This window comes from Leptopilina heterotoma, unplaced genomic scaffold (assembly GCF_015476425.1).
Source record: "Leptopilina heterotoma isolate Lh14 unplaced genomic scaffold, ASM1547642v1 Lhet_305, whole genome shotgun sequence".
NCBI classification, from domain to species: domain Eukaryota; kingdom Metazoa; phylum Arthropoda; class Insecta; order Hymenoptera; family Figitidae; genus Leptopilina; species Leptopilina heterotoma.
In genome coordinates, this window is record NW_025111009.1 from 337,545 (window position 1) to 364,856 (window position 27,312).

A 27,312-nucleotide genomic window follows, 5' to 3' on the forward strand; every position below is an offset into this window, starting at 1 on the left:
TATATACAGTCGATGGGGTCAATGACCCGCAATCGAAATATTATGAATTATAACCATTATTTCAATTTATTAAGCAAAGGAAAATAGGAATTACTAAGAAACTGTATATCTTCCTTCTTGTTAATAGTAAAATTATTGCATTTAATATAAATCATCTCAGAAATTAATCGTTTTTTATAAGAAGTTTCATAATCTAAAATTTCTGCATCGTCAAAATTAAAAGAATGATTATATTCAGTTTGATGTTTGTTCACAACGGATTCGAGGTTTTTGTTTTTATGCTCGCTAATTCTTTTTTTCAAAGTACGCTTTGATTCACCAATATATGTTGCAGGGCAACTATTACAATTAAATTTATAAACAATATTATTCCGATCCCACTTTTTTGTCAAGTCCTTTCCTAATTTTATTACAGAGCTTAAGCTTTTTTCCACAATAGGAATAGAAAGTAAATTATATTTTTTTAAAATATTAGATAATTGATAATAAATATCATTGAAAGGAATACAGATTTTAGGTAGTTGTTGATAAATACTAACGACATTGTTAGTTTGTTTTTTATCTATTGTTTTATGAATTAATGTATGTTTTCGTTTTTTAATATTTTTTTGTATAAATTCTAAAGGGTAATCGTTGTTTTGCAAAATTTTAAAGATTCGTTTAATGTTTTCATTATGAAAGGACTTGTGAGACAATAAAATTGCTCTATCATATAAATTGTAAACAATGTTTTTCTTTTGTTGAATTGGATGACGTGAAAAATAATTTATCAATCTATTAGAAGAAATGGATTTTTGATACCAATTAGTGATGAGTTGATTGTTATTTTTTATTAATGTCATATCTAGGAAATTAATTTTATTATCCATTTCTAGTTCATGAGTAAATTTTAAATTAATATTAAACGAATTAAAAGTGTCAATGAAAAGTTCGACTTGATCTTTATGGACGCACAAAAGTGTGTCGTCCACATATCTATAATAAAATAGAGGAACACAATTGAAATTGTTTTTAAGCAAATTCAAACAATCAGTTTCCACGTCATCCATTACAATATCCGCAAAAAATGGAGATATCGGTGACCCCATCGGAGTACCGTAAATTTGTTTATAAATTCTTTCATCAAAAACAAAATAAGTATTATCAAATAAAAATTCAGTACAATTAATAATGTCAACAAAAGGAATTTTACATTTATTATGAATAATATTGTTTCTTCTATCAAGGCTTTGTATAACTAAATCGCATGGAATATTAGTGAAAAGTGAACTAACATCAAGAGAAAGTAAAACAAAATCTTGTGGTACAGTAATATTCTTCAATTTTTCTTTTAACTCAAAGCTATTGTTTACATGAGATTTTGGTAAAGGAATTACAGTTTTTAACTCTTCGTATATGATTTTGGCCAAAAAATGAGTTGGACTATTTATTAGCGAAATAATAGGACGAAGAGGTGCATTATCTTTATGAATTTTTGGCAAACCATAAAATTTTGCCAAAGAGGTATTAGTCATAGTTAACTGATTATTATGATATTTTCGTTTAAGAAATTCATTGTCATTTAAATTTTTTAAAATTTTATAAGTTCTTGATTGTAATTTGGATAAAACTCCTTTCGTTGAAATTTCTTAATGAAATTCTATTATAAATGCAAACGTTTAATATTTATTTATTTAATGAAATATTATTTAGCCCAATTTTTTGAAAACTACCAAAATCTAATTTCTCAGACCAAAAAAGCCCATTTTTTTCGATATTCAGTCAACCATGCAAAATGATAAATAACACAGCAATGTTCGATTGGAGAAAAATTTGAAAAAGGACATAAATTTTTTTTATGAACCAGAAATGATAGGATGAGACATTATTATAAGCATACAACTGGAAAAGATATCCGAAAAAATGCCGTTCATCATTCATTCTATTGCGGTTAAAAGGTTCAGTTCAGTTCAGTGTGTATAAATATATATATATATATATATATATATATAATCCTATAGGTCAATTCTTGAAGCTTTTCGACGGTGGAGCTTTCACATTAATACCCGTCATATGGAATGATGGTTATGACATGAGCGACTACACGTGTAAGCACATGCAGCCAACGTTTCAACTAACGAGCGAGCAATTTCTCGTCATTTATGATGTCATGTCCTGTGTGTTGATGACTCGTGTATATTACTTGTACACGTGCTTGTCGCGCTTGCGCCACTTTTTTTTTTTTTTTTTTTTCCTTCTTTACCCCACTCAGACATTATATACATATATATAAATGATTCGCGCATATATTTATAGAATATACATAATAAGCCACGCATTTCTATATCAGAAAATCGGGGACTGAAAAAAAAAATTGTTAATAATTTTGGTAAAAGGCAAAAATTATTATATATTTTTATAGCTATTCGGAAGTAATTGCGTTAAAATAAAATAAAATTCAATTACTTCTCATCTTAAAATAGGAAAAACATTTTTCCTTAAAATACCCCCCCCCCCACACACACCCTTCTTCACCTATTGGGGAGAGGAGTATTTTAAAGAATTTTTCCTTAAAATCCTCTTTCACTTATGGGGGACAGTATTTTAAAGCGTTTATCCTCTGTAATACTACCCCTTCCCCTCCAATAGGTGCAGTTTATCCTAAAAAAAACCCCCTTCAGACATTAAGGGAGTTAAAAAAGATACAAAAAATTTTTAAAAAATAATCATTTTTTATTTTTAGTTGCACTACTTTTGAGACAAAATTTTCTTTCTTTAAATTTTTTTTGTAACTCAACAAACGATTTTTTTTCCATAAAAGTAAAATTGAAATCAAAGTAAAATTCTAATTGAAATTAAAATCAAATTTTAATTGACTTCAAAATAAAATTATAAATGAAATTGAATTCAAAGTAAAATTCTAATTAAAAAGGAAATCAAATTTAAATTTAAATTGAAGTCAAATTTTAGAGGAAATCAAAGTAAAATTCTAATTTGAAATTGAAATAAAATTGAAATAGAATTTAAAGTAAAATTCCAACTAACATTAAAATCAAATTAAACATGAAATTAAAGTCAAATTTTAATGGAAATCAATGTAGAATTATAATTGAAATTGAATTCAAAGTAAAATTCTAATTGAAATTGAAATCAAATTTAAATTAAAATTGAAATCGAATTTAAATTGAAATTAAAATCAATTTTAAATTGAATTTAAAGTAAAATTCAAATTAAAATTGAAATCAAATTTAAATTGAAATTAAAGTCAAATTTTGATGGAAATCAAAGTAAAATTCTAATTTGAAATTGAAATAAAATTGAAATTGTTCAATTTCAATTTTATTTCAATTCCAAATTAGAAGGAAATCAAAGTAAAATTCTAATGAAAATTGAAATAAAATTTAAATTGAAATTAAAGTCAAATTTTAATGGAAATCAAAGTAAAATTCTAATTGAAATTGAAATCAAATTTAAAATAAAATTAAAGTCAAATTTTAATAAAAATTAACTGTAAAATTGAAATTGAAATGAAAGTAAAATTAAAATTGAAATCAAAAGTAAAAAAAAAATTAAAAAAAATTTTTCCAAATTAGAAGGAAATCAAAGTAAAATTCTAATGAAAATTGAAATAAAATTTAAATTGAAATTAAAGTCAAATTTTAATGGAAATCAAAGTAAAATTCTAATTGAAATTGAAATCAAATTTAAAATAAAATTAAAGTCAAATTTTAATAAAAATTAACTGTAAAATTGAAATTGAAATGAAAGTAAAATTAAAATTGAAATCAAAAGTAAAATTGAAAATGAACTTAAGGCAAAATTTTAATTTATATCGAAGTAAAATTTTAATGAAATTGAAATCAAATTTAAATTGAATTGAAAGTAAAATTTTAATTGAAAATTTGAAATTAAAATTAAATTTAAATTTTATTAAAAGTAAAATTCTAATTAAAATTGAAATCAAATTTAAATTGAAATTAAAGTAAAATCCTAATTGAAATTAAAGTCAAATTTTAATGGAAATCAAAAGTAAAATTGAAAATAAACTTAAAGCAAAATTGATATGAACATTAAATCCAAAATTTAAATTGAAATTAAAGTCAAATTATAATTATTGAAATCAAAATCAAATTTAAATTCAAGTTAAATTTAACATGAAATTTTCCTTTATTTTTAAACAATATTGAAATTTTTATATTTAAATTGAACAATTTTTTCCTAAAATATTTCTTTAACATAATGGCATTTAGAAAAAAACCTTAACATATATTTTTTTAATTAATAGCATCCTTTTTAGTTAAACTAATTAATTCCGTCTGCGTGTTGCTTAAAATTTCTCGTTAGTCTTTTTGACGAATTTAATAGCATTAGATTTAATTAAGTATTCATGATAAAACATTGTGTGTTCCATGTTTTGTCTAAAAGATAATACGGAGAGGCTACATTAATTAGAGAAAAAGTAATTTTTTCACATAGTAGAATAATATTAAGATATTTTAGAAAAAAAAGATGCAAATTTATTCCAAATTATCCTTAATTTTATAATTAATTAAATTTTTGCATTCCTTAGAGTGAAGTATTTAAATTAGTATCAAAAGTTATTTCCATTAAATTATTAAATCATATTATCATATAATTTATTTACTAAATTAACAAAGTAACAATAAAGTGTATAAAATTATAAACAATAAAAAAATTTACAACTATTACCTAAGTAATAATAAAATAAATAAAAATGATTCGATCCCCAAGAGAGTTAGTCCTCCATTTTTTCATAGTTTAAATTTATTTTTCAAAATAAATAAAATTTGTAAATAATATTAATTATTATATTAATATAATTATAATTATTATTGAAATAAAATTGTGTTTATTTGTAAATGAAAAACCATTTTCAATATTATGATTAATTATTATTCTAAGCAAAACGCTTAACGATGATTTAAAAAAACAATTTTTTCTACGAATGTAATAATATTGTTTTTGGTTTTTAATGGAGTTGAATAATAGCAATTATAAATATTTTTAAATAGTGTTTGATATGCACGCGAATCCTTAATTCAAGGTTATTTCAACAAAACGAAAAAAAAATGCTTTTTTAATAATCTTGTTTAATCATACATTCAACGTGAGACTATATTATTAACAGTACTCGTTTTAGAGCAAAATATATAATGAAAGACACATGATTTACTATTTGTGTTATACACATCATTATACAATATATGAGTACTCACTCTGCGATGATATCACGCTAACTTTGTGGTTTGTGAAAAATATCGTTTTATTGGCACTTTAGTGAACATAATAGATTAAAGGATTAAATTCATGGTCAGTTCATAACCTAGACCTTCCCCATTTGTTATTTTTTTTTCTCTCCTTTATACCTCAAAGAATGACACATTCACATTTCCGTCTGGTAAATTTTTATTTTTGCAGTAACTTTTTAACATACACACCCAGAGGAAAATTTTATTTAAACCAAATATACTTTATTTGAATTAAATAAACGTATATTTGCCTCAGAGTCTACTAGGTTATTTATTTGTTTTAAATAGAAATTTTTTTCAGACATAAATAAAATTTTATTTACACCAAATAACACTTTATTTCAACCAAATAAAATTTTATTTCAACCAAATAAAATTTTATTTCAACCAAATAAAATTTTACTTTAACCAAATAAAATTTATTTATACGAAACAAAATTTTATTTAAAACAAATAAAAATTGCTAAAAAATATATCCAAAAGTTAAAAGTTCCAAAATATATTTTTCCAAAATAGAAAATTTTCAAAAGGACTAAAGTTCCAAAATATATTTTAATATTAACAGACTTGTTTTAAATTTATCCCATAAAAAAAGTGTAAAAATATTAAGAGAAAAAAGAAGAGAAAAGTAAAATAATTAAAATACTATTTAAAAATAAAACCAATTTTTCTAAATGCTTCCTGAATAAAAAACTGAAAATTGAAATAAAATTTTTTATTCCAGTTTACGGATTATTATTTGCATGAATTAAAAAATAAATCCTAAGCAATAATATAAATAAATAAATTCTAAACCTGAAATTATTTATCAATAATTCACTAATTAATTAATTCTGAAGGTATTAGTTACAAAAGCGACATTTTGATATGAAAAATACTAAATTTTAAAAAAACTTATGTGAAATTTAGTATAACTATATCAAATATTCAGAATATTAATTAAATTATAATATAATTTTACTAAATTTCACAGCAGTTTTTTTAAAGTTTAGTATATTTTATATCAAAATTTTGCTTTGTCGCACTTTTTCCCCAATTTGTAAAATACTTTTATAAAATTTAATATATATTCTCTCTTCGTGTGTGAAAAAATAATAATAATTAAATATTTATTTCAAGAAGAAGTTATTGATATTTTCGAATAATTTTACAATTTAAGAAATTCGTCAATAAATGTAACAGAACATTTTTTTGAGTAAAATTTTGTCCTTTATTTTCTAAAAATTAAAAAAATTCCAAATTCATTTTCAATTAAAATTTGTAATTGAACAAATAGAATTTAAAAACATTTCTTTGCTTTATTTTGAAAAAACTTTGAATTTTAAACAAAAGCATACACAAAAACTAACTTCAGAATGTGAGGTACAGAAAAATGAAAGAATGAAATACGAAGATTATTATAGTTAATTAATTAATATTAAAATTATTATCATTCGTTGACGAATTTTTGTAACTTTTTATCTTTTATTTATTTTCTATAATTTAATTTTTTAATTTAATTCATTTTATTTGATTATATTTAGTACATTTAATGTATTTATTTTATTTATTGTCTTTATTTTCTTTATTCTTTTATTTTTTTATTTTATCTCTAAATCTGTGAAATTCCACTGCTAATCAGTGAATTTTGACTGATTTTCAATGATTTATGTAATTATATTTAGTTTATTTATTTTCTTTATTGTCTATATTTTTTTTTGCTTTTTTATTTTTTTTGTATTTTTTCTCTAAATCTAAATATTTCACTGAAAATAATTGTATTTTGACAGATTTTCAATGATTTATTTATTATTATTTACTTAATTTACTTAATTTAATTTATTTACCTTTTTTATTCCATTTATTTTATTTATTATCTTTATTTTCCTTATTTTCTTTTTTTATAATCTTCATTTTTTTATTTCCTCTCTAAATCTGATCTAATCAAATTTCATCAACAATCAGTGAATTTTGACTGATTTTCAGTGATTTATATAATTATATTTAGTTAATTTCTTTTATTTATTTATTTTCTTTGTTGTCTGTATCTTCTTTGCTTTCTTTATTTTTTTTAATTTCTGTCTAAATCTGAATCAGTGAAATTCCACTGGCAATCAATTAATGTTGACTGATTTCTAATTTAAATTTCTTTTGACAACACTAAAAAAATTCAATTTTGGAGAAATTAAAAATAATTGCAGAAATTCAATTATTTTCAAAAAAAAAAAAAAATAAATAAAATTCTTCTTATAAAATTCAACTATGTTCAAAATTTGAAAAAAATTCTCGTAAAAATCCCAATTATATCTTTATAAATAACAAAATTCCTCTCCAAAGTTCAATTATTTTCATAAATGTCAAAAAAATTCTTGTCCTAATTTCAATTATTTTCATTATCTACTATTTTAATAAAATTTCCCAAAAAGAATTCAATTCTTTAACAAAATTTTTAATAAAATTTATTGTATGCAAAAAATTAATTATTTTCATAAATAATAAAAATTTTACATGAATTCAATTATTTACATAAAAAATAATTTCAAATTCTAGAAAATAATAATTGAATTAAAAAGATAAAAATAATTTTGATGAAGTTACAGTAACAATATTCATATAATATAAAATAATGATTTTATCTCTCGGCCATCTTTAATTATTTATAAAACATGAAGAAATCGATCACTCCGAGTCTTCGACTCGGAGCAATCGATGTCTTCATGTTTTATAACAAATACTTTTATAAGTTGTTTAATATTTAAAAAAGGTTTGAATTTGAAATTTTTGAATGTCTTAATTCCTGTGAAAAATCCTGTTCCAAAAATAAGATTAAAAATAGTAATTAAAAAAAATTCTCGTAAAAATCCCAATTATATCTTATTTATAAATAACAAAATTCTTCTCCAAAGTTCAATTAGTAATTGTGCAAATATTTTTCTTCTTTTTCTAAAACAAAATAATAATTTTGTTAAAAAAAATTGTGATTCATAAAGAAAAATAATGCAAAATAAATAAATTTTTTATTTCTTAATCACAGTTGTTCAACAATTTTCTAATTTTCTTTAGAAGTAAAGAACAAAAATCTGCATAATTTCATTTTGACAAAACATAATATTTAACATAATTTTAGTCTTTTGATGAAATGAAGTAAAAAAATTCTGATGATTTCTATTTGTCATTACAATTTTGAATTAATTATAAAATAAAAATAATTATAACACAATATTATAATTTGTTGAGTAATGAGAAGGCATAATAATATAATATACAATCTATCTAAAGATAACATAATAATATGTTTAATATATAATTATTAAATAATTTTGTTTAATATATTTATTTTAAATGTGTGCTTTTTCTCCACAGGTCACCATTGTCGGGTGTCGACGGCCAGGAGAGGAAAGATGAGAGAAAATCATATTATCCACAGGAGCCAAGCAGGCTACCAAGAACAAGGAGACAAAAGATGGTGACATGTTTATCGCACAATGCATTGACATTACTCACAGTTCTTGGTGTTGTTGGCGGTGTTGTTTTGGGAATTTCGTTAAAAGCAAGTCGCGACAAATGGAGTCAAAGAGAACGGATGTACGTTAATTATGCCGGGGAATTATTTTTGCGAATGTTAAAGGGTTTGATTCTACCATTAATTATGTCAAGTTTGATCTCAGCCATTGGATCTCTAGATCTTTCTCTTAGTGGAAAAATAGGAAGTCGAGCAGTAGTCTATTATTTTGTCACCACCATTAGTGCTGTTATTTTGGGTGAGTTGATTTTCATTGTTATTATTATAATAAATATTTATTTATTATAAATTATAAATTATTTATTATAAATAAATATTCCACTTCTGGTACAAAAAAAGTTGTTTTTTTTTTGTTTCAAATACTTTTTCATAAAAAATCTTCTTTCAAAATAGTTTTTCATTTCTGAAAAATTTCCCATCAGTTCAAAGAATTTTAATTTAATTGTCATTTGTCAACATTTCTTTTCAATTGAATACACAAGTAATTAAAGTTTCGTCAGACTAATTTTAGATTTTTCTATACTGAAAAAGGGAATATAGAAAAATATAATTATTTGTCTGACCAAAATTGACTTTTACTACTGATTTTTAATAATATAAAATAATTAAGGTTTCTTTTGACTCTTTGGAGTTTCTTTAATAATTTTAATTGAAAATTTTGAAAGCAATTGAATTTTATGAGGAAGAATTTGATTAAAATTGTATTGAAAATAATTGAATTCCTGCGAGAAGAATTTTATTATTTTTAAAAATAATTGAATTCTTGCGAAGAATTGTACTATTTATAAAAATAATTGAATTGTTTTGAAGAATTTATGAAAATTTTAGGAAATAAATTAATTTCATGTTAATATTTGAAAATAATTAAATTCTTTTGAAGAATTCTATTAAAAAAAATTGATTTGAAAAAAATTTAATTTCTGCAAAGAATTAATTAATAATAAAACGAAGTTTTCTCTCTTGTTTCAAGAAACTAAAGAATATTATTTACTTTTAAAGGTATAATTTTGGTAATTAGTATTCGACCCGGTGGTGGCGATCTTGTACTCGACGCAGTTGCCGAAAGCAAAGAACAACGTAATGTTACAACTCCTGACACATTATTAGATTTAATTCGAAATATGTTTCCACCGAATTTAGTGGAGGCTTGCATTTCCCAATATCGAACGGGTATATACTACGATCCTGATCCAGTGAAAAATCAGTCAGCAAGTATGAAAAATTTTCATTATAATAACAATAAATAGTAATAATAAAAATAATAACAAAAATTATTATTATAGCAGGAAAAATTATAGTATAAATTACAAAATTGTAATAATAATAATAATATAAAAATATTTTATCATACTATTTAATTTATTTTTTCAAATTATATAATTTATTACTTAATCATATTCATTCATTTCTTCGGAGAAAAAAATGAAAAGTTACTTTTCCTAAATTCAGAAAGTAAAATATAAACTGTAATTTTTTTCTATATCTTTTCTTCTTATTTTTTATTTTTCTATTTCTATTTCTATTTCTATTCTATTTCCGAATAAGAATTCACGTTTATATTTGCAAAACATTAATAATCAACGATTATAAGAAAAAAAAGATTTCTCTCGATAATCAATAAAATACTTTAATTTCAAAATTTTTTTTCTTCAATTGTTGATTAAAAGAACTTTGTAATAATTTTCTTTTTTAAACAAAAATTTATGATAATTTAAATAGAAAAATGTTTATAAAAATTTTAATAGAAAATTAGCCATAAAAAGCTTAATAGGAAAATCGTTTATAAAAAGTTAAAAAGGAAAATATTCATACTAATAGAAAATAGAATAGAAAAATATTTACAATAAAAATTAAGAAAATAAAGAATTTATCAAAATTCAAACAGAAAGATAATTATAAAAATTAATTTAGAAAAGTGTTCGATAACAAAAATTAAAATAGAAAAATATTTATCAATATCTAAATAGAAAAATATTCATAAAAAATATAAAATTATTATTCAATAAAATTTGAATAGTACATTATTTTTAAAAATTAAACTAGAAAAAATTAGCATTTAAAGAAAAAGATATTTCTAAAAATTAAAATTGTAAAATATTTTCCTTCTCTTCTAAACTGTTGATTCTTTTTTTTCTATTTTCAAGCAAAAAAAAAATTCCAATTATCATTTTAGCTGATAAATTTACGTGGACGTGATTAAAAGAACTTTGTAATAATTTTTTTTTAAACAAAATTTTATGAGAATTTAAATAGAAAAATGTTTATAAAACTATTAATAGAAAATTAATCATAAAAAGTTAAATAGGAAAATATTCATACTTTAGAAAATAGAATAGAAAAATATTTACAATAAAAATTAAGAAAGAAAAGAGTTTATCAAAATTTAAAGTTTAAACAGAAAGATAATTATAAAAATTAATTTAGAAAAGTGTTCGATAACAAAAATTGAAATAGAAAAATATTTATCAATATATAAATAGAAAAATATTCATAAAAATATAAAATTATTATTCATTAAAATTTGAATAGTAAATTATTTTTAAAAATTAAACTAGATATAATTAATTAGCATTTAAAGAAAAAGATATTTCTAAAAATTAAAATTGTAAAATATTTTTCTTCTCTTCTAAACTGTTGATTCTTTTTTCTTCTACTTTCAAGCAAAAAATAAAATTTCCAATTATCATTTTAGCTGATAAATTTACGTGGACAATAAAAGACGAGTCGGCGAGTGGCACAAATATTTTGGGCCTTGTCGTTTTCTCAGCAGTTTTGGGCATCACTTTAGGAAAAATGGGCCAACCCGGAAAGCCTCTATTGTACTTTTTCGAAGCACTTTCGTCTGCCATGATGATTATTACAAACTGGGTCGTTTGGTAAGTCCTAATTTTCTTACCCTTGTAAAAAAATTTTTTTTTCAAAATACTTTTCTATAAAAAAATCTTTTTTTTAAAAATACTTTTCTATAAAAAACACTTTTTTTTAAAAATACTTTTAGGTTTTTCTCCTGAAAGATGTAATTCAGGAAAATTATACAATGCTTTGTCTGACTAAAATTGACCTTTACTACTGATTTTCAATGTTTTTTTATTAATGAAAGTTTCGTCTGACAACTTTTGGATATTTCTACTGAAAAATGGAATTAATTGAATGCTTTGTCTGACTGAAATTTACTTTTACCACTAATTTTCACTTCTACAAAATCATGAAAGTTTCGTCTGACTACTTCTAGTTTTCTCTACTAAAAATGTAAATTTTAAATAAAATTACACAATAGTTTGTCTGATTGAAATTGATTTATACTACTGATATCCAATTTCTAAAATTAATTAAAACTTTGTCTGACTACTTTTGTTTTTTTCTACTGAGAAAACGATGAAGAAAAATTACACAAGAATTTGTCAGATTGAAATTTACTTATACTACTGATTTTTAGTTTTAAATATTGAAAAAAAAATTTTTTCTGACTACTTTTAGTTGTTTCCACAGAAGAAAGTGTTTTAAACTAATTATAGAATTGATTGTCTGTCTGAAATTGACTTTTACTACTAATTTCCATTTCTACAAAATCATGAAAGTTTTGTCTGACTATTTTTAACTTTTTCTACTGAAAAAAGAAATTTAGAAAATTTGTAGAAGTTTTTCCCGACTGTAATTGACATTTACTACTGATTTCAGTTGTACAAAACTAATTAAACTTGTGTCTGATTACTTCAGAGCTTTTTTTTTTTTACTTAAAAAACAGAATTCAAGAAAGTCAGAATTTTTTTTACCTTAAATTAAATTTTTACTACTGATTTTGAATTCGAATTATTTGAAGCAAATACATATTTATCAGATCCAAGTAAAAATTATAAAATTATTTGTCTGACTAAAATTGACTTTTACTACTGATTTTTAGTTTTATAAACGTAATTAATGTTTTCCTGATTTTTTTTTACTTATTGTTTCTATTCAAAAAGAAATGTAAAAAAATTATAAAATGATTCTACTGAAAAATAGAAGTTTCGAAAATTACAGAATCATTTGCCAGATTAAAATTAATTTGCACTTGTGATTTTTTAGCTTCAAAAATTCATGAAAAATTTTTTTAACGTTTTTTTTTGTCTTTTTCTACTAAAAAACAATGCAAAAAACTTAGATAATTATTTATCTGACCAAAATTGACTTTTACTATTGAATTTCAGCTTTAAAAAAATTCATGAAAGTTCCGTCTGACTACTTTTAGTTTTTTCTACTGAAAATTAAATTAAGATAAATTATATAAAGATTCGAATGATTAAAATTGACTTGTACTACTGATTTTTCAATTTAGAAAATTTATAAAAAGTTTCGTCTGACTACTTTTTGTTGTTTCTACTGAAAAAATATTTTTAATAATTATAAAATTATTTGTCTGCATAAAATTTACTATTTACTACTGATTTTTAGTTTTAAAAAAATTTATGAATGTTTCGTCTGATTACTTTTAGTTGTTTCAACTAAAAAAATATTTGTAATGATTATAAAATTATTTGTCTGACTAAAATTGACTTTTACTACTGATTTTTAGTTTTATAAACGTAATTAATATTTTCTCTGATTTTTTCTACTTGTTTCTTTTCAAAAAGAAATATAAAAAAATTATAAAATGATTCTACTGAAAAATAGAATTTTCGAAAATTGCAGAATGATTTGCCAGATTAAAATTTATTTGCACTACTGATTTTTCAATTTAGAAAATCTATTGAAAGTTCTGTCTTCTTACTGAAAAAATATTTTTAATAATTATAAAATTATTTGTCTGGCTAAAATTGACTTTTACTACTGATTTTTAGTTTTATAAAAATTCATAAAAGTTATTATTATCTATTTATTATTATTTTAAAAATAAAATAATAATAGTAATTAGATTTTCATAGTTCAAAATAAAATGCCACACATTTCGAAAAAAACATAATGGAATTCATTCATTATTGAACAAAGTGAACTACAAATGAACATAAATTTACAAAATTTAATAAATTTGTAATTTTCTTTTACTATTAATATTTAAATAATTTTTTCAATAATAAATTTCAGGCTATCGCCAATGGGAGTAATGTTTCTAGTGGCGGCGAGAATCATTGAAATAGAATCAATTGAAACAACAGTGAGACAATTGGGAATGTATTTTATGACAGTTTTAATTGGATTATGTATTCATGGATTTGTAATTCTGCCGACAATATTTTTTATGCTAACAAAAAGAAATCCATTGACATACGTATCAAATATGGCGCAAGCTTTAGTAACGGCATTTGGAACATCGTCGAGTTCAGCAACACTTCCAGTTGCAATTGGTTGCCTGGAGGATAGAAATGGAATTGACTCGAGAGTTACGCGTTTTGTAATGCCGATAGGAGCAACGATCAATATGGACGGTACTGCTCTATATGAGGCTGTGGCTGCTATCTTCATTTCGCAAACGCTTAAACAGGATTTGAGCCTCGGTCAAATTGTGGCTGTTAGGTGAGTGCATGGCAAATATAATTCAAAATTTCACCCAATTTCCATATCCACATATCGTACAGTTCAATGAATTAATACTCCAACTATTATTATTATTATTATTATTGTCATAAAATAGAAAAATGGAAAAATTCCCAATTTTATAAAGAAATAATATTTCTTTTGTACTTTTGTGGAAAAAAATGTTTTTTCAAACTTAAATCTATATACAGGGTGTCTACTAATCGGGAATTTAATTTGACCGAGAAAACCCGGGAATAAGCCAGGCATTTTATGCCAAACCGGGAATTTTTTCACCAAATTAAAAAAAATTTTATTATTTTAATTTGTTTTTAAAAAATCGCTTTTTATTTCAATTTTTATAGATATTTATACTGTTCTCTAAATTTTAATTAGTTAAAAATAGTAAAAAATCAGTCACTGATTCAAATGTAGTATAAATAAATTTTTAAAAAATTATCGAATTAATAGAAATTTTGTGAAATTCAACTGAAAATAATTAAATTTGTTAAAGAATTTCATTAAAAACCTTTTTAACAAATCGAATTTTCAAAGTATTTTAATTTAATAAATGATAAATAATAGAATTTTATAGTCACATTCTAATATATTCATGATTCTTAGTGCAAAGATAATTAATTAAAATTTTTATTAGTTAATTTAAAAAAAGATACACACTTAAAAATTTTTAATAAAATTTCATTTTCGCAAAGTTTTTTTGAAAATTCTGAAAAATAAGATTTTTGGAATTTTTCAATTCTATTGTTTCAAGATACCTAATTGAATTTTTATAAAGAAATAATTAAAAATTTTTGAAATAATTGAAATTTCTTTACATTCTATGAAAAATAATTAAATTCTTTTAAAGAAATTTATTTAAATTTTTCCAAAATAGTCAAGGGAAGTTAGTCACGTAATTATAATTTTATTTTTAAAAAATTTTTCGGATAATATATTCAATTATTTTCATAAATAGTAAAACTAATTGCAGAATTTCAATTATTTTTTTTAATACAATTTTAATCAAATTCCTTGAAAAATCTAATTATTCTTAAAAATTTTATTAAAATTCGTCGAAAGAATTCAATTATTTCTAGAAACTGTAAAAAAATTCTTCTCAAGAATTCAATTATTTCCATAAATAGCAAAATTCTTTATATTTACTAAATTCTTTTGAATATTATTTTTAAAAAAAATTCTTCACAAAAATTTAATTATTTTCATAAATTTCCATAAAATTCTTCGCAAAAATTCAATTAGGCATGTTTAAAAATTATTTAAAATTCTCGAAATTTCAATTATCTTTATAAAGATTATTTTAAAAAATTGAAAAAATTCTTTATTTAATTCAATTATTTTCCAAATTTTTAATTAAAATTATTAACAAAGCATTATTTTCAAAAAATTTAAAGAAACTTGTCAAAAGAACTTAATTATTCATAAAAACTCTAATAAAAATTTTGGAAGACATTTGTAGATTAATTTATTTTTCTAAATCAAATAAATTTAAATTTGATCAGAAAAAAAAACCGGGAAAAATTAGGACAAACCCGGGAATTTTGTTGAATGAAAATAGTAGACACCCTAATATAGAGAAAATTTCCTTTTCTTTTTTGAATACGAAAGGAAAATTATTATCTCTTTTTTCAATTGAATGAAAATTCAAAAATGTATGAAAATTCGTAAATTATTCAATTAAATGTATATTAGAAAACAAAAAATTTAAATAATATAAAAAAAATTAAATCAAACTTTTTCAAAAAAATTGTAATTTCAAATTTTAATTATTTCTAAAAATACGCGCTATATTGTTTTATTCAAAAATTCTACTAGAATTCAATTATTTAAATACAAAAATAAATAATTTATTGAATTCTTTTTACGAATTTTAATACAATTTTTAAGAATAATTCCATTTTTTCAGGAAGTAGATTAAAATTGTATTAAAAATAATTGAAATTCTTCGATGAGTTGTTTTTTATGTAAAAATAATTGAATCCCTAAGAAGAAATTTATTGTTTACGAAAGTAATTGAATTCCTGTAAAAAGTTTATTATTTATGAAAATAATTGAATGATTGCGAAGAAATTTATAAAAAATTTGTAAATAATTGAATTCCTGTGAAACTTTTTTTAATTCATGAAAATAATTAAATGTTTGAGTAGAACATTTAAAATTTTTTTTTAAATAATTGAAATCTTTTGTAAAATTTTATTAAAATAGTAGATATTGAAAATTCTTAAATTGAGGGAAATTTTTCAAAATAATTGAAATTTTAACAAGAATTTAATTAAAATTTTCGAAAATAATTGAATTTCAGAGTGAGAATTTAAAATTAATTTAATTTAATTTAATTAATAACTTTTTTTTAATAATAAAATAACTTTTATTCGGTTGTTGAGCAAATAATAATAATTTATCGACCGAGTGATAGCATCATTACTATATATAATTATAATAATAAACAAATATAAAAAAAATTTAAAATTTAAAATTAAAAACTCTTGATAATATAATCATTGAATTTTTATTCAGAAAAGAGTTGCGGATTTGAAGAACAAAACATTTGGGTTGATATGTAAATAGAAATTTTTGTCTGTTGTGCAAATAAAATTTAACTTACCGAACGAACGTTTTGTTGTTAAAAGCAAACTCTCCTCTCATAGAGCTCGTTAATGAAAATAAAGTGTAATTAAATAAATTCAAAATAATTACAGTATCACTGCAACTGCTGCGAGTATTGGCGCAGCAGGAATCCCGCAGGCGGGATTGGTAACAATGGTTATGGTACTGGATACTGTGGGGATCGACGCTAAAAACGTCGCTACAATTCTAGCGGTCGATTGGTTATTGTAAGTAATTATAAACAAAAAAAAATTCATTTTTTTCGATTCTAAAAATTAGACAGTAAAATTTTTTTAATCATATAATATTTTTTACAATTATAAAAGGAAAAATTTTACTAAAAAAAAAAGTTCTGTTACATTTATTTTCGAATTTCTTTTAAATTATTCGAAAACATCAATAACTTCTTTTAAATAAATATTTAATTTTTATTATTTTTCCACAGGAATTAAAATTTTTAAAAATTCAAATTCAAACATTTTTCAATTCTGTCTGACCTCTACCGTCTTTTTTCACTTTACTTTCTTTTTCTATACGTATTTTTAAGTATTTTAAGAATTTTATGTTTTTAACAATTAAATTAGAATCAAATAATTTCAAAAACAGTAAAAATAAAAATAAAAAAATAAAAATAAAAAAATAAAAATAGTAAAAATAGTAAAAAAACAGTAAATTCAAAACTTCTTCACTAAAAAAAAAAAATATTATTTTCCAGGGACCGCTGCAGAACGACTGTCAACGTACTTGGCGATTCATTAGGAGCAGGAATAGTGAATCATTTAAGTAGAAATGAATTAGCAGCACTACCCCGAGTGGATAAAATGACATCCGATCATCATGCCACCTCGATATGAGCTTAATCAGTTAAAAACAAATAAAAATTCGCGATTATAACGCCTTGCGTGTTCGACACACACTCACACACATTTTCGCTTAATAATATTCAATCTTTGGATATTCGGCAATGTTTTATGAGAAACGCAAAAGAAAACAAAAAAAAAGTTAAAATAATAATAATAATTCTAATTCTAATTAAATCAGAATCTTTAATCTTTCGGAACATGAATAGCATATCAAATTGTATATGCGCGCAAAGAATTATGTGATAATTTTTGAGTTCCGTCAAAACTTAAAAGCAAACAAAAAAAAAGAAAAAAGAAGAGCTTTATTTTGAGGACTTACTGCACAAACTATTTTCTTATATTCGATAAATTATTTCTCGCGGAGGCGACTTTACAAAAAAAAGAAAAATACGTTAATTAAAAAAAAATAGATGTGTATTTTATTCCTTCTTGTCCGGCACAAGATGGCTTTACGTATTTTCCTATAATCGAATTTATTTTCAAAAAAGAAGAAAAATTAACGTATTATTTAATTCTATAATTTAAACCTATAAACAATATAAATTAATAAATTAATTTTTGTAATTAATAAAAATACAACAAAAGAAACCACGAACAATAATCAAAATGTTGAAACAATATAATAATAATAATAATAATGATAATAAATGAGCATAAAAAGGAAAAAATATTTCCAAGCTCGTAAATTATGTAAATTACTCGAGTGTTCAAAAGTTACAATTGAAAATCAAAAGTCTGCACAGACAATAAAAAAAAATACTCTATTCTAAGAGTACTTCCAAATGAGCGATTTTTATCAAATAAAAATTCTACAATCGCTAAAGAAATTTTTCTTCAATTTAATATATAACTTCCATCCAAAGTCATTTTAGTAAAAAAAAATTTCATTATCAAAAATTAAAATTTTAAATTCAGTTTTTGATTAGACTTCAATTTGTCAACAACTTTACAATTTAATAAATTTTGAATAGAAAACAAAAAATTCATGAAAGTGACTTGATAGGGTTTGTATTAAATTTAATAAAAATTTTTTCTAAAAGTGCACCAGTTTGATACGAAAAAAAAAGAAAAAACAATTTTCAGCCGCTCTTTTAAATCATCCAAAAAAGCAATTACAAAACAAATCCATTTTCTTGTCGAATTATAATAATTGCATTAGCTCAAATAAGTCAAATGAACAATGATGATTAAAAAAGAAAAAAAAAATTATAAACGAAAAGAAAGATCGCTGCCAAAGTACTCGTATACTAAACTCGTTATATAGTCATCCTCGAGTCCTCGATACTCGCTCGAAATATCGAAAAATATAGTGATATAAATGTATATGAGCATTAATCATTGCTCATTAGCCACTAAACAAATAATCTCATTAATAGACTAAAAGAAAAAAATAATTGATAAAGTTAGAAGCAAGGAAAGAAAGAAAGAGAAAAGATACACTGTAAAAAGAATGTTACTAATTTATTATCAATTTTGGTACTAATTACTAAATTGTAATTTGGTTCTTTTTTAATTTTTAATACCAAAAATTAGATGTAATTTAGTACTTTTTTCAACTGAAAAAAAATTTATTTGATTCAAATAACTGTCTACTTGGCTATTATCAATTAAATATTTACTTGAATCAAATAAATTTTTTTTTAGTGTACAGTACAGAAAGAGAGAAGGAAATAAAGAAAGAGATAAACTCTGTTAACTTAAAAGCATCAAATTTTAACGAATTGGTACCAAAAATGTGGAGCAAATAAAAAATTGATCCAAATTTTAGGCATCAATTTGATGCACTTTAGTGTCAATTTTATACTTTCAAGAAAATTGCGAAAGGAATGAGAGAAAGAAAGAAATAAGAACAGAAAAAGGAAGGAATTAAAAAAATAATAAAAGAAAATAAAAAGAAAGAAGAAGAAAGAAAGAAAGGAAAAAAAAGAAAGAAAGAAAACAAAAAGAAAGGAAAGAAGAAGATACTTTAGTGTCAATTTTATACTTTCAAGAAAATTGCGAAAAGAATGAGAGAAAGAAACAAGAACAGAAAAAGAAAGGCAAGAAAATTAAAAGAAAGAAAGGAAAAAAGAAGAAAGAAAGGAAAAAACAAAGAAATAAAGAAAGAAAAATAAGGAAAGAGAAAGAAACAAAAAAAAAGTAGAAGAAAAAGAAATAAAGAAAAAATAAGGAAAGAAAAAAACAACAAAGAAAAATATAAGGAAATAAATAAAGAGAGAAAATTATCAAAAATAAACTAGAAAAAAATATTAAAAATAAACAAAAACGCGAAGCAAAAAAAACAATATTAAGTGTTCTAGCCAATTTTCTCATTGTACATGTACTCGTTATTGTCTTCTAGCGTATCAGTCATTGTTGTAATGATTTAGATCATATACACACGGCATAAGATCCAAATATAAATACTAGACATATAATAAAAATTTTGTCCCTAAGATATAGTCTATGTAATGTTAATGTGAGATAATGAAAAAAAAATACTTATGAATGCAAGTGCTGTACATTAAAACGAAACGATTGTTACATTTGCAAAAATTTGAGTAACAATTTTCGATTTTATTAATTCTTCAATTTTCATGAAAAAAAAAATACAATTTTAGATAATTGCGTCACTTATAAAATTATTTTTTATTCCAAATGTCAAAGGTTTTTTAATTGCAATTTTTATTCTTTTTCTCTCATTTCCAAACTTTTTTTTTAAATTCACACAAAGGAAAAATAATTCTTATTGATTGTACTAAAATTAAATTAAATTTCAATTTTTAAATTAAAATTAAATTATGAATTTCAATTTTTAAATTAAAATAAAAATAGACTATGAAATTGAATTTGTGTAAATTTAAATTCAGGCAAAATTTCAATTTAGAATAATTGACAATATTGTTGCGCAGTTATCTAAAAAAATAAAAAAATTTTGTGAATCCTTGTTGACAATGTAAGAAGAAAATCTCATGACATTTATGATCGAGGCACGGAATATTTTCGATTATTAAAATAATAATTAAAATTTGAATTTATAACCATTAAAACAATTTATTAGAATATTTTTAAGTAGATAAATAAATATTGTAAAATTTTAAGTTTTATTTTAATTTATTCGAATTATTAAATTATTATTATTAAATTTTTAGTAATTATTATTATTTGTAGTACGCAGCTATGTCTGAATAAATTTTAAATATAATTATTATTACTATTAGTTTATTCACTAAAAAAAAAATATTTGATTCAAATAAATTTTTTTTCCAGTCTTCAAGTTTTCAATATGAAAAAATTTTATTTAATAAATATTGAAAAATTGAAAAACACTTTATGTAAATAATTTTTTAATATTTGGAAGTTTCCCAAAAAATATTAGATATTAAAACAAAGCAAAATTTCTTGCTTTTTCTAATTAAACATTTTCAATGGATTTAAATGTTTTTTACAAATTTTTTAAAACAATTTTTTCTTTAAATTATGAAGTTTTATTAAATTATAATTAAAGTTCTGATTTAATAAAAGAAATTTGCAAAAAAAATTTTTTTTTTATTTCTATTTTTAATATGAAAATACAAATTTCTTTTAAAGTATTTCAAACAATGACAACTGTTATTTAATTAATTTATTTTCATTATTTAATTAAATAAATAATTATTTTAACGTTTAAACAATATCAAAAGTAAAAAACAAAAAAACTTTCTTCCGTGTCTCAATCGCTGACATGAAAAAAAGTATAAAACACAAAAAAAAATCCTTTTAAAATAAAGAATGGAAAAAACTATTTTAATTGTTAGGGGGAAATTTTGAAGTTTTGTTCTAATTGATGAACCTGCGACATCAGAGAGACAGAGAGAGAGAGAGAGAGAACAATTAGTCTATTGTGTATTCATGTCCGGTCACTATATACATATATATTGATTGAGTTTGACCGAGAGAAATTTAGTCGACAATGGAGAATCTAATTAATCGTACCTGGGCCAAAATGAAAGCACCGCTACACACACACACACACACTTATAAGCAATCAAACAGAAAGTAAAATGTGTATTGTACATACAACGAAGGAACCAAAATCACAATTAAATAAAAAATAGTGCCATATAACAAAAAAAAAGAAGCTCAAAGACAGTGCAATATTTTTTCGTTTTTATCAGTTTTTGAATATACTAATAAAGGAAGGTTATTCATTAGTGTCAGCAACGAAAAAACAGTTACAATAATTTTTGGAATTTCGTTTAAATACACTAAGAAAAAAATTGTTTTTTCATTTAAAAAAATAAGCAGTCAATCAAAAAAATATATTTTATAATAAAATAAAAACTTCAAAGACGTTTACTACTGCACTGAGAAAACAATTTATTTGATTCAAATAACCGATTAATTGACTATTATCAATTAAATATTTAATTGAATCAAATAATATTTATTGGAGTGAATTAAATGGTTCAATTCATATTTGCTTCAAATACTGAAATTATTGGTTTAAATACCATTTAATTGACTCCAATAAATATTATTTGATTCAAGTAATTTAATTGATAATAGTCAATTAATCGGTTATTTGAATCAAATAAATATTTTTTCATTGTGATTTCAACGTTTCCTTTTGGAAAAGTTCTGTCTATAATTCTGTCTATAATAATTCTGACTATAATCGTCTATCACTACTAATATTTGATTAAAAAAACTGTAAAAATTTAATTTTCAAACTTTTTTTAAAATCTGACTTCTATTCGTCGAGAAATTACTGAAAATTTTTTTGTCTGACTGTAATTGTCTATTACTACTTTTACTACTGTTTTTTATTTTTTCAATTTTTGTCCGACTATAATTATCTATTAATACTGGCATTAATTTTTTTAAAAAAGGAACAAATTTTGTCTGGCTGTAATCGTTTTTAACTACTTTTTTTAAAATTTTTTGTCTGACTGTAATGGTCTATTACTACTTCTACTACTGATTTTTATTTTTTTTTTGTGAATTTTTGTCAGAATATAATTGTCTATTACTACTTTTAGAAAAGTTCTGTCTGACTATAATCGTCTATCACTACTAATATTTGATTAAAAAAACTGTAAAAATTTAATTTTCAAACTTTTTTTAAAATCTGACTTCTATTCGTCGAGAAATTATTGAAAATTTTTTTGTCTGACTGTAATTGTCTATTACTACTTTTACTACTGTTTTTTATTTTTTCAATTTTTGTCCGACTATAATTGTCTATTATTACTGGCAATAATTTTTTTAAAAAAGGAACAATGTTTATCTGGCTGTAATCGTCTTTAACTACTTTTACTACTAATTTTTATTTTTAGCTATTTTTGTGAATTTTTTGTTTGACTGTAATTGTCTATTATTACTTTTACTAATGATTTTTATTTTTTTTTGTGAATTTTTTCTGAATATAATTGTCTATTACTACTTTTGAAAAAGTTCTGTCTGAATATAATCGTCTATCACTACTAATATTTGATTAAAAAAACTGTAAAAATTTAATTTTTAAACTTTTTTCAAAATCTGACTTCTATTTGTCGAGAAATTATTGAAAATTTGTTTGTCTGACTTTAATTGTCTATTACGACTGGAATTAATTTTTTTTTTCGAAAAGGAATAAAGTTTGTCTGGCTGTAATTGTCTTTAACTACTTTTACTACTGATTTTTATTTTTGTCTATTTTTGTGAATTTTTTGTCTGACCGTAATTGTCTATTACTACTTTTACTACAGATTTTTATTTTTTTGTGAATTTTTGGCCGATTGTAATTGTCTATTACTACTGACATTAATTTTTTTAGGAAAAGCAACAAATTTTGTCTGACTTTAATTGTCTTTAACTACTTATAGTAAAAAACTTTTTGTTACTTTATTTTATTGTACTTTTAATTCCATAAAAAATAAAATGACAAACGATTATTACGTAAGTTTTTCACTAATGCGTGATCTACCTTAAAAACTTCAGGTGCTGAGGATTTTTTTCATTTTCTACAAAAAAAAAAAAAAATTTTTAATATGGCTACTTAGGGTACCTTTGCTACTCAATAATTGCAAATTTGTTTTCAGTGTACATATAGTGTACAAGGAGAAATATAATTATAAGTTTCATAATCATATGTCAAAAAAAAAAGAATGAAGCAGGTCCTAATTTTTAGATTATTATCAGTGACTATAGTATCTTATATTTAAGACTAGCAACGTAATATTTACCATATCGATACTAAAATTCTTCATATCGAAAATTTTGAAAAAAATTAGTTTTTCTTAAAAACTGTTTTAATTAGTTTCGAAAAACAGTTTTTAATTAAATGCCTATCGACCTAAAAGTGTTAATCACGAAAGAAATGTTTCATTAAATTCTGACAATAAAATCATCTACTTTATACGATAGTTTATTCAAGTTTACATTAAATTATTTATCAAAATGGTGTGTGAAAGTTGAAAAAAAATAATTTGAAAAAATTCTAACTATTTTATTTATAAAAACAAAGTGTATTTAAAAAATATTTACAAAGTAATAACATGAAAGTACGTAAAATTTAATGAAGTTGCTATTAATTAGTAAACTCTATTTATCGATAATTTTTAAATCAAAATTTCCATTTGGAAAGAAATAAAATTTTTACCACGATTAGAAATTGAAACAGTGTAAAATGACCAATAGATAAAAATTTTAAAAAAAATCTACGTAATGTTTTTTTACAATTTTAAAATGTTTTCTGAAACGGATTTTTTTATTTTAATTTTTTTTTTCTATTTGTAAATTTTTTCGTAATTTTTGTAATTGAATTCTTAATTTCTTATTCAGAAAAAAAATAGAATTTTTTTTCTGAGTTAAAAGTTAAAAATATAAAAAATGAAACGTAAGTAACAATTTTATCAAAATAAAAAAAATTTATAGAGAAAAATATTTGTTTCCATAAATTTTTTTATAGCCAGTGTATGAAATTCAAAAAATTCAGTTTTCTTGAAATTATGAAAAAAAAATTGTGCAATTTTTTAAATTCTGTCAAAGAATTTACAAAGAAAAAATATATCCTTGCCATTTGAAAAGCTCTCCTATCGATTTCATGTTCAATCGAAAAGGACAGTTATCAAAAAAAAAATAATGAAAGTAAAATACCATATAGTGATAATAAATGTAATTAATATTAAATAATCATATGTATCCAAAAAAAACGTGTTCTTGTCAAATTTTACTCTAACTCGTTAAACAATATTGTCCATTCCAAAAAAAAATCTACGTATTGTTTTACATATCCCAGATGTGTAAAATGTAAAAAAATTAAACATTTTACATATCGAAAAAAAAAATCATATTAATTATTGTGATGGGGAAAAAACTCCTTCGAAATTTTATGAATTTAAAAAGAAAGTTAGAAAAATAGTTTATAGACAATATACACATATAAAAATAAAAATACAATTATCTATTGTATTATATTACAAATTAATATACATTATAATAATACAAATTAAGCAGTATATTAAAAATATACAATTATATAGTTAAAATAATATTAATTATATACAGTATATTAAAAAATAAAGTAAAAAGTATACAAAAAATACAAAAAAAAATTTTGCTCCCTCCTCATGAGGAAGCAAGAAAATATACCGTATATAAAAAAGAAAAGTTGAACCGAAAGTATAAAGACGAATTTTCAGAGGTTATAGAAAGAAAAATAAAAGTTAAATTAGAAATTAAAAAAAAAGATATAAAATAATGTCAAAAAAAATACGTTTCTTTCTAAATATAAATAACTTCTGTTAATTTCGTCTAAAAATTATATCAAATTATCAAACAAAAAATACAAAAAAAAAGAAATTTAATAATAAAGAAAAAAATATTCCTTGACAATACTAGATAAACATAGTCGATTAATCGTCTATGAGATTATATTTCCTAAAAAGATTTTTAAAAATATTTATTGTGAATTATTATTCACGTCTGAGACGTGTCTGCTGGAATAATGTGTACTAATAAACGTACTCTAAAACACAGAAATAAAAAACATATATAGAATGGATAGTTCGATATAATACGTAAAAACAAATTATATGAAAGTTAAAAAAAATTAACACGTTCGCGAAGCGATTTTTATCATCAGGCGTATATAGAGCAAATATTTAAAGTGTAATTTGGTGGGGAAATAATTTTTTGTTCTAACGGTAGCATTTTTTTATTTTGCTTTTTAATGTGATTGCAATTTGTTACATAATCACTAAAATTAACGTCTGACTCTAATTGACTTATACTACTGGTTTTCATTTGTTAGTGGCTAAAAGAAATCGCGATTTTTCTACTGAAATTAATTTTTTTCAAAAATAGAGAAAATCTTGTCTGACTATAATTTTCTCGAACTACTGATTAATTGATTATTATGATTTTTTAGTCTACAATTGACTTTTTTATTTGTTACGACTTGGAAAAATGCAGTCTGACTGCAATCGACTTTTACTCTTTTTTTTCTTAAGAAAAGGATCAAATTTTGTCTGACTGTAATTGTCTTTTACTACTGATTTCTATTTTTGTTTTTTGTTTCGTGAATTTGTTGTCTGACTACAATTGTCGATTACTACTGGCATTAATTCTTTTTAAAAAGACAAAAAAATTTGGTCTGACTGTAATCGTCTCTTACTACGTTTACTACTGAAAAAAATGCTAAAAACTTTTTATCATAAAAATCTGCAATCAAAAATTTCTACCTGAAATTCTACCCAGAAAGTATAATTTATTCTTTTAATTAATTAAAAATAATTATTAAATTAATTTTAATTTTAATTATTATACGACAATTATTTCCACCAAATTAACACAGTAAATTTAAAAAAGAAAAACGCTATAGAAAACTTACACTATTAATAATTATTTTAATTAGTCATTAATTTACAAAAGTAACAAAAAAAGTAAATAAATATTATTTTAAGTAATACCAAATAAAATTATTCATTAAATTATTATCTAGTTTTCTAAGTATAATTCTATAATTATCATTCATCATTTTAATTATAAATTATCAGTTTTATTGCCATAATAATTAATTAATTAATAAACTGAAGATTAAGTTAATTATTTCTACACAATTCTATTTGGTACGTGAATTCAATTGATATGAATGAAAAGTTAAGAAAAAAAGTTTGCCCAGGAAAAATTAAAAAATAGAAGTAAAAGAAAAAAAGCAAAGAAAGACAAAAAAAAAGTAAATAAAAATAAAAATAATAAAAAAATAAAATAAAATTAGTCAAAAATAAAATAAAAAAATAAAATGAACAACATTTAAATTTTCAATTAAATATATATTGAAAAAAATTCAATTAATAATAATTAACTTTTGCATTCATATCAAGTACCAAAAACAAATACAAGCAACAAATTTTGCTTCTTAATGCTGTACTGGAAAATGAAAGCAAAAAAAAAAAAAAAAGATTTTTAGCCCTAGGAGAATAAAATGCGAAATCTAATTTAGATTATTAATTATTATTATCGACATGTACGTATATTGAAAATAATGAATTAATGTACAGTTGGTAATTGTTAAATATAATCAGTTTTAACAAAATAATGTAGCAAATATATTATGATCGTAAAAAAAAAGGCGACGCGT

The 27,312-nt window shown here is 21.8% G+C and overlaps 2 protein-coding genes across 3 annotated transcripts in view; one reads left to right on the forward strand and one right to left on the reverse strand.

Moving 5' to 3' along the window:
* Positions 1–19,787, forward strand: part of LOC122504571 (excitatory amino acid transporter 1-like) — a 53,322-nt gene extending 33,535 nt beyond the window's left edge. Inside the window, exons 3-8 of the mRNA XM_043615734.1 lie at positions 8,592–8,989; positions 9,751–9,963; positions 11,444–11,627; positions 13,813–14,241; positions 16,959–17,093; positions 17,582–19,787. Coding sequence (XP_043471669.1) covers positions 8,592–8,989; positions 9,751–9,963; positions 11,444–11,627; positions 13,813–14,241; positions 16,959–17,093; positions 17,582–17,720 — 1,498 coding nt within the window. The 3' untranslated portion in view covers positions 17,721–19,787. The remainder of the gene's footprint in view (positions 1–8,591; positions 8,990–9,750; positions 9,964–11,443; positions 11,628–13,812; positions 14,242–16,958; positions 17,094–17,581) is intronic.
* Positions 1–27,312, reverse strand: part of LOC122504572 (putative Dol-P-Glc:Glc(2)Man(9)GlcNAc(2)-PP-Dol alpha-1,2-glucosyltransferase) — a 181,922-nt gene that overhangs the window by 63,448 nt on the left and 91,162 nt on the right. The gene's annotated exons all lie outside the window — the stretch shown is intronic.